Source organism: Pyxicephalus adspersus, chromosome 3 (genome assembly GCF_032062135.1).
Source record: "Pyxicephalus adspersus chromosome 3, UCB_Pads_2.0, whole genome shotgun sequence".
Classification (NCBI taxonomy): Eukaryota; Metazoa; Chordata; class Amphibia; order Anura; family Pyxicephalidae; genus Pyxicephalus; species Pyxicephalus adspersus.
In genome coordinates, this window is record NC_092860.1 from 22,340,289 (window position 1) to 22,359,685 (window position 19,397).

General features: G+C 38.9%; 1 protein-coding gene across 3 annotated transcripts in view; it reads right to left on the reverse strand.

Annotated features, from left to right (window-relative positions):
- The window catches only part of RHBDF2 (rhomboid 5 homolog 2), a 58,990-nt gene that overhangs the window by 36,025 nt on the left and 3,568 nt on the right, over positions 1-19,397 (reverse strand). The window contains exons 1-3 of one of the 3 annotated variants that reach the window (XM_072403872.1): positions 9,457-9,694; positions 4,676-4,807; positions 2,871-2,973 (exon numbers count right to left, since the gene is read on the reverse strand). In XM_072403872.1, the coding sequence (XP_072259973.1) occupies positions 2,871-2,931 (61 nt within the window). In that variant the 5' untranslated portion in view covers positions 2,932-2,973; positions 4,676-4,807; positions 9,457-9,694. Of the gene's footprint in view, positions 1-2,870; positions 2,974-4,675; positions 4,808-9,456; positions 9,695-19,397 lie in introns of those variants that run through there. The other 2 variants (XM_072403871.1, XM_072403873.1) reach the window with 2 other exon arrangements.

The window sequence follows — 19,397 nt, forward strand, 5'->3', positions numbered from 1 at the left end:
AAACCTATGGGAACACATCTGAATTTGCAAAGCTTTACCATGAACCATAGACACTTAAGTATTTACATATTTTTAACTAGCTGAAAACCATCACACATCTTTGTAGCTGTAAGCAAAGTGGAGGAATGCATCTTCTGTAAACCTTATTGAAGTATTGCTCCTCTAGGTCTGCAACTACAGGTGTCGGGAACGGCTTTCTTCAAAGGGAATTTACATCTGGTTCTGTTAAAAACAGTGCTTTATCAGCTTATTTGTAAAGTTTCAATATTACCAAAACCCTACGTAGCTTGGTACAAAAAGCAGAAGTATTTAATTGGAAAACTGAGTTTTGCAGAGTCACTAAGAAACCTAGCACTGTGTGCAATTTAGCAGATCAGTCAAATGTGTTAAGTATTGCAGAACAATATCACTGCTTCCATGTGAACCAATGACATCCCACACCAATTAATCTTCAAAAAACTAATAGAAGAAAATGTTGCCTTTAGTTGTGTAGTGTAGCTTATTAAAAACGATAAAATCATTAGTATATGTTCCTAAAATAGATTTGAAATGGGAACTAAAATGCAGAACTTTTTAGAAATGCTTACAAAATAATTTAATGTCACACAAAAACTAATACCTCTGAAAAGAAACAACACTAGACACTTCTAAATGGATCTGACATCATCCATGATTCCTAAATGTACCCATCACTACCATTTACAATTGTTAGCCAAACCTCTGCTAATAAACTAGGTGGAAGAGTTAATAAAAAGAAACAAATGTACAAACCAACATGCGGAACAGCTGATGACCGCTACAGAACAACTATGGCTTGCAGTAATATGCTGTGACTCCATTTCCTGAGACATTACCACAGTCTTCTCTAGTGTTTTACCACAAATACCAACACCCATATGTCCTCATTACACACAACATAAAGCATTTCACATCCCATGGTAAATACAGTTTATAAGCCAGAATTACGAGGAACAGCAAGAGTAATGATTTAAAAAGTTGATTTTTTAAAAGTAGACAGGGGAATCAGAAATGAGGCCCAATTTTTAAATACATTATAGCTAAAGTTTGTGGACATCAGACCACCACACCTTCCTATACAGCCAAAAGTAAGCAGACCACCACATCTTCCTATACAGCCAAAAGTAAGCAGACACCCCTCCAAATTATTAAAATGGTTTGCAGTGAACGATACATTAAACTACAGTATACAGACTTAAGAACATTTCATGCTTCCAGACTTTTAGCAACAGTTTAGGGAAGGCCCTTTTTTGTTCTATTATGTTCTATTATTGTTCTATTATTGATATGCCCCTGTGCACAAAAGCAGCTTCATAATGACAGTGTTGGATGAGTTTTGGAGTGGAGGAACAAAAAAAAAAGACAAAAAATCCCCACAGGCACAATACTGGGTAAAGCTTTATAAGAAGTGCTACAAAAGGAGGTAAGAGGATATAACTATATAAGCATGTCCATGGTTTTAATGATAACATTTGGATGAATTTAAAAAGATAAAGCGTAGACCAATGAGCCAAAAAAAAGAAAAGTTTTAAAAAAAATGTCACTTTGCAAAATAAAAATTATGTTATCTAAAAAGGTGAGGTGGGAGATGGCCCACAGCACCTGGTAAATGTCCCTGTGCAAAGCAACCAGCTTATCAAACCCCATTCCCAGTAGCACTTGTCTTTGTTGTTCTGCCAAAATGGGAGCAGGTGTGAGTGAGCATGTGACTAATGATTATTTAATGGTCCAGCACAATGAAAAGCCAGGGTGATTCCTTCCATACCCCATCCAATCAACTCTGTGTGGGGAGTTACCCTATACAATCAACTCTGCATGGGAGTAACCCCATCCCAGAACAGCCAATCAACTCCGCGTGAGAGTTACTCCATCCCAGCCCAGCTGATCAAGATGGCTGAAGATCAGAAAACCAGGAAAAGAAGAAGATGATGGAACAAGGACAGAAAAGTGTATCACAAAAATTGCGATCAGGCAGGTGTGTATTTATTGCATAAGGGAGATTGCCTGTCCGTTCCCCAATAAAGATCAGCCTGGTTGCAATGTTTTAATTTTTAGACTGAATGTCCCAGCTCTTATGAAGACACACAATTTCGCCTGTAACGAAGGGTTGCTGGAAAATGCAGTCCGTCATCTATCATTCTTCCTACCTTGGCCTTCACATGGTCACATCTCATTGGCCCAGTGGCTAAGTTACTAAAAGAACATTTGGCCCAGGAAACATGTATTCTGTTGGAACACTTTGCTTATATATACACCATGGTATTAGAATCTGATTTGTGCAAATTTGTGTTTAGGTAAGCTTTAATGAATGCAATTACCGGTATCTTTTACATAACAGAAATCATGTTTCTTAAAAGATTCTATCTGCTGATCAGGACTTATATCGCAACAGATAACCTTACATAGTTGACTGTGTAACCGACTACATGACAAACCAACATTTTGGGCAATATTTAGACATTTTTTATGCCACTATAAAATTATATACAAACTGATCTATGTTGTTTTTAATTTATGATACTATTTATAAGCAGCAAAGAAAAGAATGTCAGCTCCAGCACCTATGTTCTAGTCTCCGCTTCCACCCAGAGTTTATTCTAAAATTTCGACCAATAGAATCAGCTCCAAGTTGTGGAGGTGGGGCCGTACCAACACCATTTATTATCTGACAGTGTAAACACTGAAAAACAAGAGTCACTTTAAAGTACAATGTATAAATAAAACAAAAAACTTTCTATTACACCATTTTGTGAACAATGAAACTCCTTTTTTGTTGCCCTGAACACAACAGGAAGTGAAAGGCAATCTCCTTTTTAATTCCCTTTAGACATTTGTCATAAAAACTAGTTTACCTATTGAAAAATGTTCTATTCCTGTCCTGCTGAGAACTCTAAATGTTGATATTTCTTTCATTATATTTCTGCAACGTAGTCTCCAGGACAAAGTAAATCTCCGCTGAAGAGACAAAGAAATAATGATCACTTTTTTACACCCTATTCAAACTATTCCAAGGTATCAATGGAAAAACGGAAACACTTCATCTTTTTTGTTTTCTTGAATTGAACCACAAGATCAAATACTGATCTTTATATATAGCAGATGACCCCCTCTCACCACATACTTCAGACATTCCTGGGAAAGCAATGAGGAAGACAAACCAGAAATAATATTTCCATAAACAGCTAATTTCCAGAAACCTAAATTAATTAGGACTGGTTTGGTTTTGTGAAGTGTTTTTAAGGTTGGGAAATCATTACAGATCACTGAGTATAATGCAACTTAAATGAGTTTGAAAAAGGGAGTGAAAATTTTGGAAAAGTAAAAATCTAAGTCTAAACTGTATACGTAAGCAACTAGAGAAAAAAAGCCCACAAGTCCACAAGGAGGGTCAGCTATAAAGCAGGGGCACTTTTTCTAGCAGAGACACCTAACTCTATACCGGAGTAACAATTTTTGTTTTCAAGTCCTCTGTTCACACTTTTATGCACTTATTTGGAATCTGGAGTCATAGGAATGCAGATGCAGCCAAGACTTCTTGTTTGCTAGGCAGGGCACACAATAAAAAGCAGGGCAAATCAAGTATTTGAGGAGGTGGCTGTCACTCATGGGTGTGGGAAGATACATCTAATTTAGGGGTGTCAAAGTTAAATACACAGAGGGTCGAAATAGAAAAATTAATCGTGGGCCAAATTTGAAATTTTTAAAAAAAATATTCTCAATAAGAAGAAACAAGAACACATTAGAAGAGCATGCAGTAATAAGCTGTGGAATAATCTAAATTATTAAAATCAATCCACTGCATATTACTGCATGCTCTACTCATGTGTTCTTGTTTCCTATTGAGATTCATTGTTTTACTTTGCCAGAGAATTCAATTGCACCCATAAAATGAGGGGCCATGCATATAGAGAGAGGCCACTGGTCTACAGACACGAGTGATGCCGGAAATTGTAGTAGTGGCATTGTACTCGCATCTATAGAACAGCAGTTTAATATGAATTGCAGTTGGCCCGCCGTTACTACGGATTACATTAGCGGCGGGCCAGCTGCAGATCATATTAGGAATTTATTTGGGGGCCAAAAAAAAAAGGATGTGTCGGGCCAGATTTTGATACCCCTGATCTAATCGATAACTTTCGTAAATGTAGACTGTTCTAATAACATCTGAGAGTTTTGTTATTTGACAATACTAAACAGTATGTCAGTAATCTAAAAAGTTCACACACTTATGAATATTACCAATTTTTTTTGATGGCCCTTTAGAGAAGTGCTTTTTTCACCATGGTCTATGGATCTCTATGGGGCTATTGGGATGTGCTAATGGGATGTGGACGGTCGGGCGTCAGATAGTGGAAGTTCTATATTACACGTCCTACTTGCAAATAGTGATATAATCCTAAAAGCAGTAGGTGAGGAAGCTTGTTACAGATCTCCTGCCGAGTGCTGATGCAGACTGCAGGGAGCCTGTCACTAGGCTAACTCTTCCTGTTATTACTATGAAAGGCAAGGAAACTTAAAAGAATAAAGCAACATAAACCAGTGTACATTGCTTTAGCTATGATCAGAAAAGGAAAATACCTTTCCACATACCATACATTTTCTAAGCTAAGTGCCCTGCATTGCTCCCGATAAAAAACTGCTGATTGAAAGGAATTACCTGCAGATCAGCTTCTGGTTTCTTTTTCGACAGGGCTCATCTAATTCTTGGCCCCAAGGCTTCTTGTAGAGCAGACATCAGCTGATTAAATACCTGCCCTGGATGTTCAGGCAAGGTCCAGCGGCCCACGGGCTAGGAAGAGGTAAAACATTTAATTACCCAAACAAAATGAAACACTTGATTAAAAAGTGTGGCACTTGAAGTGATAATTTACAGAAACTGCAATTAGGGAGTAAGAAAATGAATGGGTTAAGAAACACTGACTATATGTTACAGTTAATCTGAAGGTCAGCAGAAGGAAGTGACTTCATCAGACATACATGGAATACTAGGACATATTCTACCCCTCCCTAGAGAGGGAGAATCACACACAGACAAGACAAAAAAACAGGCAACAATGAAAATAAAGATCTCTTCCAGGGCAAGAACTAGGCAAGTGAAGGGAAGGGTTGGACTAAAAGTATTAAGTCTTTTGTGTAATACAAACATTCATACAGACCAGCCAAATCACTTTTCATAAACACACAGGAGAGTTTAAACATCTAAGCCACACAAATTATATATATATATATATATATGGAAAAGTAAGAATTTTTGTAATCGGTTTTGATTTTTTTTCCTGCGTGGGAAACACAACAGTAAAGGAGAGATCTCTGTAAAGTAAAGGAAATTCTCTTGGACAGTTGTCATCAGAATCACATTTGCCCTTCTGTTCTTGTTCAGATGACAACTCAAACGATTGAGTTCTGACTGCTTTAAATGGCATTGCTCAGGAAGACAAGCAGACTGGGTGAACCTTTCCTACAAGGGCACAGACAGCCATAAAAACTTGACTGGAGTTGTAGAACTATTAGCTTTAGATACACTTAAAGTGGGACTTGTAGTTCTGCAAAAAATGTGATCAGGCAGGATTTTTATTGCAGAAGGGACGGGTGACGTTCTGCAACAGACGTACCTTCCTATTCACTATCTTTCTTTTAAAAATGCTGCAATTCTCAGCGTATGATGCCAAGAATCCCAGCATCCCTTGGGACTAAATAAACTCCCCTGCGCATGCATGGATGTTTTATTATCTTGGCCTGGCCAATCTAGGGGGCCACAGATTGGGCATCTGGAAGAGTAGCTGAAAAAGATGGCAGTGCCTGCAACAAAACAGGGACAGGTGAGTGCATCTGAAAAACTGCAATTCAGCAGCAGCCACGGTTATTGTATTACAGAAGGGTCATCGCCTGTCTCGTCTGCAGAACCTGCCTAGTTGCAATTTTTTGGGTTTAGCTGCACTTTAATTCTTTCACTAATCAAAATAAAATCACCTACTACTTTTAACCTTATATATTTCCTGAAAGTATTTATACATTTTCAGAGGCTCTATAACAATAAAAAATACAATCAAACCATTTTAGTGCAAACAAACACAGTATAAATCCTACTACCTGGGACTGTCCTAAATAGATAAATAGGTATTCAACCTATTGAATCTAAAATTTTCAATATTTTTATTCTAATAGACAATTGAGAAGGAGAAATGTTGAAAGAAATCCATCAACAATCATATTTACAACTGACAACAAAACCACACTGTGTTACAATCAATATTTCCATTAGATATAACAGTAAAGCTAATTGTGATTCCGATTAATTATTAAACAAGTGAATGCAATGCCAAATACTTGTAGTTAAATGCAAAGATCAAAAGCAAATGATTGTAAACATGATTGCAACATTGATTAAAAATAACAGTTAAAAAAAACACACACACACCACAAATATAATCCCCAAATTGCCACAATCTTCCAGGTCCATGTGTTTAATTGCCAGTAACTTATTCCTCACCAGGCAATATTTTAGTGAATGTCAGATTCACTGCTTTATAAACAGACCCCAAATCCTTTATGGCTTATCAGTACAGAGTGACTTATTGAACAGACCTGCATTTTTTCATTTTACTTCAAACTTGTTTTTTTTTTTAAATATTATTATTTAAAGCCAAACTATTTCCAAACCAGAACAATGCAAATTCCACTAGCAATCAGGATAAAAAAAAATGCATACAGTGCATGTAAGCAAAGTGGTAGACAGATTACCAAATGTGACACACAAAAAATGAAGGACAATACATGCCAGACTACATTTCCCAGTATCCCTGTAAAAGAAAAGGCACTATAAGAGGGTAGGAAGAAAGAGGGAAGCAGATCATTTTGAGACACCTCAATCTGTTAACTGAAAAGTACAAAAGGTCTTACAATACGAATGTATAGGTAGGTGCACAGCTACAAAAAAAAAGCATAGCTACACAATGTGTTTTTCAACTTAAAACGTTAAATTCCAAAGTTAATCATCATGATTGATATGGGAACTTGCCTTTGGTGAAGCTTTAACTTTATTACTAATAAAAGGGGAGTTAACAGGCTCCTTATGTATTTGCATTTGGCAGTGACAGGTTCCCCCTTTTTGAAAAAAATCAGGGGTCTTCTAGACCCCCTTATTTCTGCCCTTCTGACTGCAGAAACAGAAAACCATACTGTGCTTGTTTCACCAAATCCTCCAAAAAGGAAATCTCCCTAGCAGGGCATAGACATTACAAAATAACCTGATGGGGGCTTTAAAGCCTTCACTTTCTATGCAAAACAAATATAATCTTTAAAAAAACTTCCAAAAACTTTTTGGATAGAATTGACATTCCGTTGCTTGCAGCTATCAAATCTTCCAATTTATAGAAAAATGCAAAGGCAATGGTGGTTCAGCACAACATAAATTTTTGTGGGGAGGATTCTTCTCCTTTTCTCTGAGCTTGCTGTAAGCGAGGCATTTAATTTACAGCATTGTCAGCTGTGTTTAGGCTGGTATGGGTTTATCATACAACCCCGTGACCCCTAACGATTGTGTCACGGCTGTTTTCCCCTGAAGTCGCATGTCTCCTCTTGTCTCATGCTGTAATCTTTTTCACAGATGCCATGTTGGAACTTGTATAGGGGAATTCTGCCCTTGGCTCATGGAAAGTGGGAATAAATGTGTATTCATTTCAAATGATGCATGATGATCACAAGTAAATAGGGAGCTCGTGTTACAAAGTGGGAATGCTCCTCAGAGAAGTTGTCACCTGCTGACTCGTAGAAAACAGTGTGGGAAAAAGGGAAATGCAGTGTATTGAATGGTAGCGTGTCCCCGGCAGCTATGCACATCTGGCCCAGGCCATCTGTGAAATAGAAGCTGTAGCATATTGTAGCTGAGGATCTATACAGGGTTAGGGCCCATACAATGCATATTGCAAAAATCAATACATCCAACAGCTCTCAACACTACAACTGAACACAGGATCTTCAGCTTCACCAATCATTTACGACAGTCTTGGACAACATTTTAATTTTGGTACAGGTAAGTTCAGATGTTCTTAAAGAGGTCATTGGAGATCCTCCATGCTGGATTACAAATGACCAAAACTATTTTTAATTCAATTGACAACTTCTCCCCTGCCCTATAGATCAGAACAGACCGCCCGGCTCTCCGATCACTAAAGACTGTTCCAGGGACAGTAATTGAAAGTGTCATCTAAGCTTAAGCTTTGTATAGACGTCTGATGGATGTCAAAGGATTGTAGCTGGAAATGATCTTTTGTAATGGTTTCCAGCGACAGATGACTGAATGAGAACTGTCAACACATTGCTCTTCTGTTCTATGGAAAGGGGGGGATTGGTGAGCAGTGTCCTGCTGTGCTCTGCTCCATAGGGTGAAACGCGTTCACTTTAGACTAGACATTCGCAAATTCACCGTGGCCGATTAGTGAATGAATTTGGGAAACCACTGTACACGTCTGAGGAACAGTTGTGCTGGTCTTGGGTGGCAATCTGATGTGTACAGTGGTACTGAGGTATTATTTGATGTGTGTACATAGCTTTAGGTAACATATTGGTAGCATATTGGTAACACAGTGGCATAATGGTAGTCACTTTGGCTATAGAAGGAGATGCCCACAAGGTTAGTATAGTAAAATATCATCATTTATACAGCTTTCATGCTCAAAAACATAGACATGGCAGCCATTGCCTACTTGGATTTAGGAGTCACTGCCATGGAGTCCCTTTTGGGTCTGTAAAAATGGCCTATCAGTTGCCTCTATGCCAGCTGGCACAAAATACCCAAGGCTTCCAGGGTGGGAAAGCATGGGACAGTGCCAGGTCTAGTGGCCAAACACTAGGCTGAAAAACTGGGAATGGTGGAGGCAAGGAGGTGATGGCACAGCTGCCAATGGCTGCTTGGGCGCCAAGTGTAGGGGATCACTGAAAGTTGAATATTAGCAGATTGGGGAGATGGAACTGTTACAGGCACCATCACTCTGCTCAAGAAAAGCATCTTGTTAATGCCAGCATGGCTTCATTATTTAGCTTTCTTTGAACAAGCATACATATTCTAAATATTTAGCCATCACTGGCTACATGCTTCTTTTTTATTTCAGGGAATGAATGGCAACAGCCTTGGAGCCTACATGTTTAAAAGCAAGTCAGCAATGACAGCTCCCATACAGTAAATTATAAGGTACATTAGTGACCTTAATCTAATTTCAAGAGTTAAGAGTAAGTAATTTCAAGAATTATCACAGGACATGCTGGATCTAGTAGTTTGTGGCAATTAAAGTTTGCAGCATGCCCGCCATAATATCCACACAAAGGATATCAGAACAACCATACCATAAAGAAACAAAATGTTTCACACATGCAACTGATTCATTCATCTATAAGGCTTTTTCATCCATTCTAGGAACTGATCGCAGCTGTTCATCTCACCTGAGCCAGAGTTGATGACAGAGAGACGTTAGTAATTACCCACGTGCTTTCCCGTTGCCTAATCGTGATCCCCCAAGCAGAACAAGGGTCTGTCAAAATAGGCATATTGTGCTATCTCCAAACAACATAAATAATACACAAGTCTGTCTGAGAGGGAAAAAAAAATGTTCAATGGGTCACGCTTGTCTGTCTCAGCTTCGCTTTCCACAGGCCAAACCCTTATGCTCCAGCTGGGACTCGCATCAAGCTGAATGCTGAACAGCCGATACTGGGGAACACATCCAAGTTTAAAGAGCCCCCTCCCTTACAATGGTCTTTAATACACACCCTCCAGTATGTGATAAGATGGGGACAGATGGAGCGGAGGAGGCCAGAAAGGAACCAGTGTCCCTGGCAATGCCATGAATTCTGGAAAGACAAAGTGCCACATGGCATCACCCACTACAAACATCACATAGTAATTCAACAAACTTTGAGATCTGTTGCGGCTCTACAAAATGCCACAGGCTCGCCTTTCAGTCAATCAATGTGATAAAGCAATTCAAATGATTGTAAAACAGCAAAATAACATTAACCTGAGCAAGTAAAAGGTAACAAAATATAATCAAAAGGTTTTATACTACTGCGGCCTTACCAAAATCTCAAATCTGGACCCTTTTGAGTGACATTTTTTCAAAGCTGGGAGCCCTTAAAACACTGCAATGAAAATGTTGCCATTAAATTGATTTACAAGTCTACACTCTGACTGCCAACATTATTATTGAGCTGCTAATATATGTCCAGAGCTGCTGGATGGGCTCATCTTCTGCACAGCTTTATGAGCCAAATCCCACCATCACAAAAGAAAACTGAATAATTCATTTTTTTATGCAGTGATCTAAAAACTGAGCTCAATCCAAGATGCGTTTACTAATAGGTCTAAAATTTACCCATCAAGAAAAATGTGATTTATTATTTACCTTACACCCTCTTTATTTAAAAGGCTGGGCTAACAACTTTAAAGCAGAACTGCACTTGTTGAAGAGTGGTAAGCTTCTGCCAAAATCAGTAAATATACACCACATACCTGCTGATTATGGCACAGACTTACCAGTTTAAGCTCAACCTGCCCAATCGTCTTCGACCATTGGGCAGCCATTGATGATGAAACTTCTGTGAGTTGAGTGCTACATATAGAGCTGAGTGCTTGCCATCAGCAGCCAAGGCAAGAGAGAATTTGCATATCTCTCAATCAACTCTACCTCCCGGGGGTTGTTTTTTCACTATGGGCCTTTTTACAACTGCTGTGTAAAACCATGTGCTTGGCAGCTCCTGTGCCCTCAGCAATCTGCTTCTATGCACCCGGGAACAGCAAACCTCATTGCGGTTAACCAAATTTGCACAAGGCTGCAGCACAAATCTTCAAACAGCAACAGCCTGGCCAAAACTGACTTGTAGTTTTTTGGGAACTGCTTGACAATCTGCTGCAGCTAAAACTTGCATTTACTTGAATAGAACTGTGGCTGAACCTGCAGCTTATGCAGATCCGAAAAAGCCCTTTAAGTCCTCTTTAAAGCAGAACTAAACCCGCAATACTCCTCTATTTCCGTTCTGTTGCAGGGCGCTGCCATTTTCATCCTTCTTTTCTTCCTGGAAGTGATCTTCGGCCGGGCTGGCATGACGTTGAGTTCAATAATTACCAACAAGTTCAAAGGAATCCTGCCAAAGCAAGCTCAGCAAAATTTGACAGCTGGCCGTCAATCAGGCAGGTAAGAACAATTATAGGAGAGACATCCCCTGTCCCTTTCTGGAATAACCACCTGCCTTAAATGTCGATATTCAAAGTGGAACCTTAGTTCTTCTTTATAACACCATTCCTGGGACCTGCAATGCAAACCAAATCTAAACTGCAAGATCGTTACCCAGGATCTTCCTAAAATGACCATGACATCACTCTTGCCTATGTGCTTTTGGTGCAACTAATGTGCAGTGTGAACCCTAGCCATGTGCAGAGTTTCACAGATTATAATATAACTGTTTAGGCACAGTTACAATGTACTGGTGTAAACTAACCGTAAATGGAAATCTTTAAAAGAGCAGAATGTTCCCAGGCTACAGTACAGCCATTTCTCTCTTGAAAAGCTTTTTCAACCAAACATATTAGAGCATGAAAGGGAGTTTACAAGGCAAATAATTGAACAAAACACTGCAGTCCCCCAGAATAGTATGCCAGAAAACTGGTAAATCAGACCACCCTTGATGTTTGGTAAACCATGTATATGTTCTGACCATCACTGCTGTAAGAAGGTAATATATATGTCATTTACATTTGTTAATCCTCCTGCAGTTAAACACATGAATTTTACTGCTTGAGAGGGATTTCAAACACAAATTGCATTCATTCCTATATGCTGCAGCTTATTGAGGGAAAAATATAAGGGACGATTCACACCTTCATGTGTGTATTAACACATGCTCTGTGAGTGCATAGGTGTTAATTGGCCTGAAAACGCAATTTAAGACATAATGAAAAGACTGGAATAAACATGTCATGTAAGGATTGCAATTTTGAGTCTGATAAAGCAAAATAGGCACTTCTTAAATATTACTCCCATAGGCCCAGTCAAAGGTGTCATGCCTCAAGAGCCCTTTGCTATTTTTGGGAGATTTGGTGAAGTCACTAGTGTGCTGCTCACTTTTGTCCTTGCTGGATGACTGTCTCCATGCACAATCAAAGGTGAACAAGGCAAGTCAGTAACGGAGAAACTTCTGGCAATTTAGCGTGATCCTTTTGGTTCTAGGACCTGGCACTCCATCCCCCTTCTTTTACTCAAAGTTTCAGGTCCCCCTCTTTTTTCCCTCAGTTTCATAATTTTATACCCTTTCCACTCCACTAGTCCCACATACTTCTTGGTACTTGATTACCTGGTTTTGCACATACCGTAGCAGCTCTAATCTCCACTCCCGCCTTTTCTCTTTCTTCATTCTACGAATTGGCATGGAACCCCAGCCCAAGGTTTTTGGATTAACCGTCAGAGATAATAAGGACTCACCACAAGACTTTTAGAGAACATATGAACTCTCCAATTCTGGGTCCATGGGGTATCCAATAGTTTCTGATCTCATCAAGAGGAAAAATGAACTATATTATGATAATGGAAACACTATTTGTGATATTTCATGCAGTTTTATGCTTCTTTGCATTTGTTTTTCTCTATATATCAGTATTAAAAAATCAATAAAAAGTATTGACGCAGAAAAGATCAGCAACAGGGGACCACATGGAATACTGCTGACCAGGCCTGTGTCCTTTTTCTGCAGAACTTCCAGAATTTAGTTCCTCCAACAGCAGAATCATTACAGAAAGCTATGAAAATCCAATTCAATTACTTTCCCCATTTAATTTCTTTTCTCACTGAAATGTCCTTCTACAGTTATTGCTGTGTAATTGTAACTTGTTGAAATGTCAGATCACAGTGGTACTGAGATTATATGTACTTTCTGCAGAAAGCAGGTGTATGCAAGGCAAAGTCATATCTGCAGGCTATTACTTAAAGGTAACATTTTCATATTTCTTACAGGGAGTGGGTGTTGAAATGGTTCAGGTAGTTTAAAGTTAGGGCCTTGAATACAAAGAATATATTATGTATTCAAGCAGGTGGTAAGGCAGACAAATCACACCAGAAGGTACATATATCTATGTGTCTACCAGCAGCAATTATTTGAATTGTAAACACAGGATGTAATACATGAGGCATGAATCTCACATTTCTCATTTAATCATGCAGAAGAGAGCCTGAAAGTTAGCTAGTTCACCGGTTACAATGTAACCCTTCTGTAAACTGGCAGCAACAGGATGACTTTAAAAAGTATGCCAAGGAAAAAAATCAGTAAGTCTCTCTAATATATGCACATTTTTCTTATTTTATTTACTTGTAAGAACTTGCAAGTTCAGAAATGTATTGGTTAATCAATCAGTAATGCAATAGGCTCCTAAAACGGCTGGTCATTATTGCAGGTGATGTCCCTTCTGCAATAATCCCCCCTATCTGCCCGATTGCCCCCAGGGATCTGGCAAAAAGCTGAGCTGCACATGCGCAAAGTCAGCTTTGGTTGCCATGATACCCAGAAATCTAGGCTTTACCTGCGCATGCTGGGAATGAATGAACTCCTGGCCCAGCTAATGGTCAAAGATCGTCTACAGAAGTTGGTGGCACCCTGCGAGGGAACAGCGACAGGTTGGAATCTTGGGTTAAGTTCTGCTTGTTGCAGACTGACAACATACATCTTATTTTGCGCAGAGCGTTTGTCGGCTCTGCCTAGTTGTCTTTTGCTAAACTACTCATCACTTATGTTTCAATGCTACATACACATGCTAGATGATTGCTGCCAAAGGTGCCCTCTGTGTACTTACTACTCTCTAGTAATCTAATATGAAACTGCCTTTCTGTTGGAGCTTCCTGTAATAAAGACCAGTCACTGCTGCTCTCTCATTGTGCAGAATGACTGGTTCTGCCCCCCACCCCCTGTAGTTTCCTGCAGGTAGACTGTAGAGGAAAGACCTTCCAGCTTCCACCCACAGCTCTGCCCCCTGCATGTAGTACAAGTAGCACAGTTATGTTTTTGCTACTTTTACAAGGTAAAATCTGTGTTTGTAAAGGCACACAAAGTGGACTAACATCCTTTATGGCTATTTAGGTGTATATTCAAATACAATTTGTGTATGAAATTGCAGTCTACAGACACAAACCTATACCATCAAATAGAATAATTCTGCTCAGATGGCCCTGTGCAACCATTTATCTCACAAACAAAAAATAAAAAGGAAGTACAGAGCTTCCAAAGGCAAGATTGTTTAAAGCCTCAGAAAGGGAAGTCTCAAACTACTAGTGTTGGCCAGAGAACAAGTGGAAGTGGAGAAAATACCCTTCTATAGCTTTTAAAAAATACTAATAATAATAATAATAATCAAAACAATAAAACCAAATAATAATATATTCTCCAGCAAGAAGTACCATGCAACTGGCACCTGACAAACTGCAGTATAATATATTTGTGCCCACCTGCCATATATAAAACAAATCATAATGAAGGCCAGCAATATACTAAACAATATTCTGCCAATCAGTAGATGCCACAGGTTTTTAATATTAGCCAGTTGACATATATGGGAGTGAAAGTTTAGTTTGTGAACTTTACTAACATCCCAAACTATCAAAAAGAAACAAATAAGTAAAACAAAAAAAAAATATCTGACACCAATATCGACTGGACTCAAAAACACAGAAAGAAAATGTTATATCAGAGAGATGATATACATTTATCATGTCCTTTTCTGTAGGTTTTCAAAAACCACTGCACGGGAAATTCACAAAGTTGTGATTAGGCAGAAAAATAACATCCAGCAGCAAAACGTTCCATGTCTTCTTCTGAATATATGTGTATATTATATATAGTCATACCTTATTACTGTCATACTGTAATGGGGCAATTTCTGTAGAATGCTTTCCTCCACCTGTGTCACTGTATGCATGTCTGTCATTTGCAACCCTTATTTAATGTACAGCACTGTGTAATATGTTGGTGCTATATAAATACTGTTTTAAAACAATAATAATGAAAACAATGCAGGATTGTGTCAGTCCAAAACAGGTTTTCTCAACCCTAAAGAACTCTGGTTGAATGGCTGGTCTAAATCCCTAGCAAAAAGCTTCAGGGTAGCAGAAAACTGTTTATACCTCCAGCTTTATGGGTACTATCTTACTATGTTACAATCTGATTGTTTGGGTTGTTCCACACTAAAGTGAGGACAAGCAAACACCTTTAATTTGTATCCAGCTATGCTTGTCGGTTGCTGGCAGATCTAAATATTGCATAGAGAGCATATAATATGGTATAAATTAAAGGGAGAGGACTGCAGAATAAGGAACACAAACTACACATCCCATTTCCAAAAAAACTCTGTTTACATCAGAACAGTTAAGACGTTTGAACCCCATTACATACAGCTCAGTAGTACCATATATTAAATATACAATGGATCATACTGATATCAGGTGTATGTGAACATTGCCTTGGTGGTTTTGCATGTTTACCTGCATGGCATTCATAACGCCATTCTCAAAAACGTTGCACATACAAAATTGGACTTTAAACTCAATAACCTTACAATAAACCACTTTGTGTGATGTGTAGCACAAGCATGACACTGTGCATGAGATAAAATACTGGATTAGCAGGAATTACAGAACATTGAAATTGCTGAGAGGCACTGCATTAGTAGGAAAAACAGCCGTATCAGAAATTGCTAGCGTCCTGCTCAAAAAGGTCAACTGCTTTTTTATTTACAATGTAATATATTGATACCAGATACTGGTGTGTGTAAAATTGATACCAGACGCTGGTGTGTGTAAAATATATGAAGTGTCAGTGTGATCAATACATGGACACATTCACTGATCTTTGGATAATTTGAAGGATCCTGCTATGCCATGCTTAGAATCAGCACTGCTTGCCTATCCAATGTGGCTCTGCAAGTCTCCAAACCTAGCCCCGCCAGTCTGACCTGCTGTCTTCCTTGAGCTGAAACTAAGAGATTCAATCAAATCCCCCCCAGGAGAGGGATTGTTAGATATCTTCCAATTTCCAGGATGCTTCCTGGCTTTGCACACTGTCTTCTTTAACCCTCCAGCTACGAAAATCTTAGGACAGACGTGCGTACCAATCTTCTTCGAAGGACCAAGGCACGATGACAAGATGTTCGGCGCGCTAGTGTGACTGTAATCCGCTAGCAACAGAGGAGTTAAGACGGCAGAATATTTAGGTGACAGATTTGTAGCAAATAAACAGATGGGTCACCGTGGAAACGGGGAGGAAAAAGGACATGTGAATTCCAAGATAACCCACAAACTCAGGAAAGAACAGGCGGCAGAGTAAAGTGATGCTGGGTATCCACAAGCTGATGGTGAACATGCTGTTCTTTATGAAATTGCTGAATATCCAAAAAAGCAGCCATCTCTAGACTGTACGGTAGCACTGATAATGGCCAAATGAAACAGTATGAATGAAAATGGTGCCATCCCTGACCGAGACGGCAGGAATTGGCTTTTATTGGTCTGGCTGCCCTAAAGACCGAAACTTGATTGCTATGGATAACAACACAATATTGGTCTATGTAAGAGCTGGTGGTTGCAAAGCCATGAAGAATCTGAAGGGGCTTTTAAAGTCTTTAAAGCCTAGCTCCAGTTTTTTCTTCACAGTCTGGGAGATTTTGCTCTCACTTTCTGTTGTGTACAGAAGAGGAAATATACAGTGTGGATCCAGACTGTAACACAACACCTATTTTCCAGTATCATTCATCAAGTTACTGCTGTTTGTTTTCCTGTCCCAGTAACAATATTTCAGGGCAAGGAAGCGAGGTGAAAGTCCTCAACAAGGATGGCAATAAAAACATGATAGAATTGTTCACTTACAAAGTCTAAGCTGTTCTCCAGGTAAAAATATAACACCACCCACCCAATGACCACTAGAATAGTGGTTGTCAACCAGTGGTCCGCAAGAAAATTTGGGTGATCCACAGAAAAATGTGGGCATTATTTACCAATTATAAAACATAAAAATTACAAAACAAGAATAGTGTTCTAAGGAATTTTTAAATTCTAAATGACAATTTTTGCCTTTATATTGCACTAAATTCACGAACTGTACTAGAGATGAAAAAACAAGGGAGGCGCAGCGTGACGTCAGTGTAGTATTAAGTTGTATGAGGCGACCAATGCCGAGCCGTACGTTTCAGTATTGTTTCCACCATTACAACAGTCACCCCACTCCGCCAATACCGATTCTCATCTGACTGTTTTCTTTTATTTGTTTATTTCTCAGATGTTCTTTTAGGTAAGTATGACCTTAACTGTGTATTTTCTTTACTGGTATATTTAATAGCATCAAATAGTTTGACTTTGATAACTATCATTTCTTGTTTGGTCTTAAGACTCGAATGAAATAAACCCATAATGAGTAAAAAAAGCAGACAAATATTTTACATTTCTTTAGTATACCAAAGATAATACAACTAATGGTAATAGTAACAATAGTAATACTTAACCGTGAGCTGATCAATGAATCAGAGCCTCCACAGTCTTTGTCAGGCACCATTAGAAAGATCATTATTTCACAAATGTATTTATCTTTTTTAAAAAATTCATAATATTGGTCCACAGTATTTAAAATTATTAATTTAGTGGTCCATGAGGTCCGAAAGATTGACAATCGCTGCACTAGAAAACTACATCCCTGGTCATATGAAGCTCCAATTCAGAGTTTCTCTATACCTCTGTTTACAGGAGCAGGGGTCCATGGGTTGCCACACCATCACATTCATGATATTGACACTTCCTAGTGGCTGTTCAACCGTGAAGACCTCTCAAGATCAAGAATTCAACAGCAGTCATGTCAATTGGGATGGTAAGCGACTGGATTGCCATGTGCATCCATCATGCTGAATTAGTGGTCCCCCTGACCCTGGAAAGGAAGACAGCAGGGAACCTGGAATGCAGATTAAGGCGATTCTATCTTAATTTGCAATGTATATTAAAAAAAAAAAAAGTAAGAGTAAAGCTTTGAACTCACTTGTAAGGTAGCCCCCATATCTAGCTAGCCATAGATCACACACATAGGCATGAAAACTGACCCAAAGATGATTAACTATGTTAAAAGGAACATCTAGAATGATTATGGTGTCTTCTTTGAAAAACTGACCTATTGTATTGTAATTCCCCTAAATAGAAGTGATCTTCCTGTGTCTTGTGCCTCACAGCTATATAACTTCAGTGAGATCTTCCAGGGCATTGCATCTGTTTGCCAGTCTCCAGAGATTTAGAGTAAGATTTGCTCATTGTTTTTCTTACTAGAGAGGATATCGTACATGAGACCTGGTGTGCAAGGAACTTCCTGTCTCTGCTTCATTCATTCCATTATCTCTGCCGATTCCCAATATTTGCACATAGTCATTGGAGCAAACGAGGAGGATATGAGGAAGCAAAGCCCTGGTCCTCTACCAAGCTGGGCCCCTCCATTCACAGCCACAATATGGACAAAGCATTGCAGGTTCATAACTGTGAAGATAATTCGCTGGAGGGGGGCTGCAGCTGATATTTCATCTTTTTCATTCTTTTTTTATGTTTTAGGGCACATCTGTACATAGCAATTCCTCTTTGGTTAGCAATTGTCATGCTACTGCTTCTATGTAATGACCTGGAATAGGTAGACAGACCAGAAGGTCTTTGCAGGCTTTTCTATTTCACTGTACAATTTTTTCCATCTCAGTACTGTTGCTAAAAACAAGTGAGTATTGTGGTATATTAGTGGAATGATAGTACAGAAGAGAACGTTAGTTCGTGTAGTTTCCCTAAATTGGGATAATGCCAACCCCTAATATTTCAAATAGAACAAAACAGAGGCAAGAGGGGTATTTTTGGCAATTTTGTGATAACTTCTCAAAGAACACGTTTATACCGTATTACAGACTAGTGATCTCTGAACAAAGATCCCATAATCAATCAGTGAAGTTAGAACTAGACAGATATAACCCACTTAGTAGAGACACAGTAATCACTGTTGTTGTGAGGCTGCAAATAGCGATGGACTAGTTGGTTAGCGCCCAGCCAAAACACCTGATGCGTTTCACCCATAAAGGACTTCTTCAGCGATTACTTGGAAAGTTGGGAAGTCCTTGAAAATACTATATATGAAAGTTGTTAACACTCCATATTTTTATAGAAATGAATAGGAAACTAGACTTACATGAGCCAATTTGTGAGATATCAAAGTAGGTTGATCATATAAAGTAAAGGTGATCCAGGTGAATATATATCTAATGTGACTGATAAAGTTGCTAAAAGATCATGACAGACAAACATATCTCCAAGCACAGGATTTTTGTACTTTGAGAATATGCAAGGTGC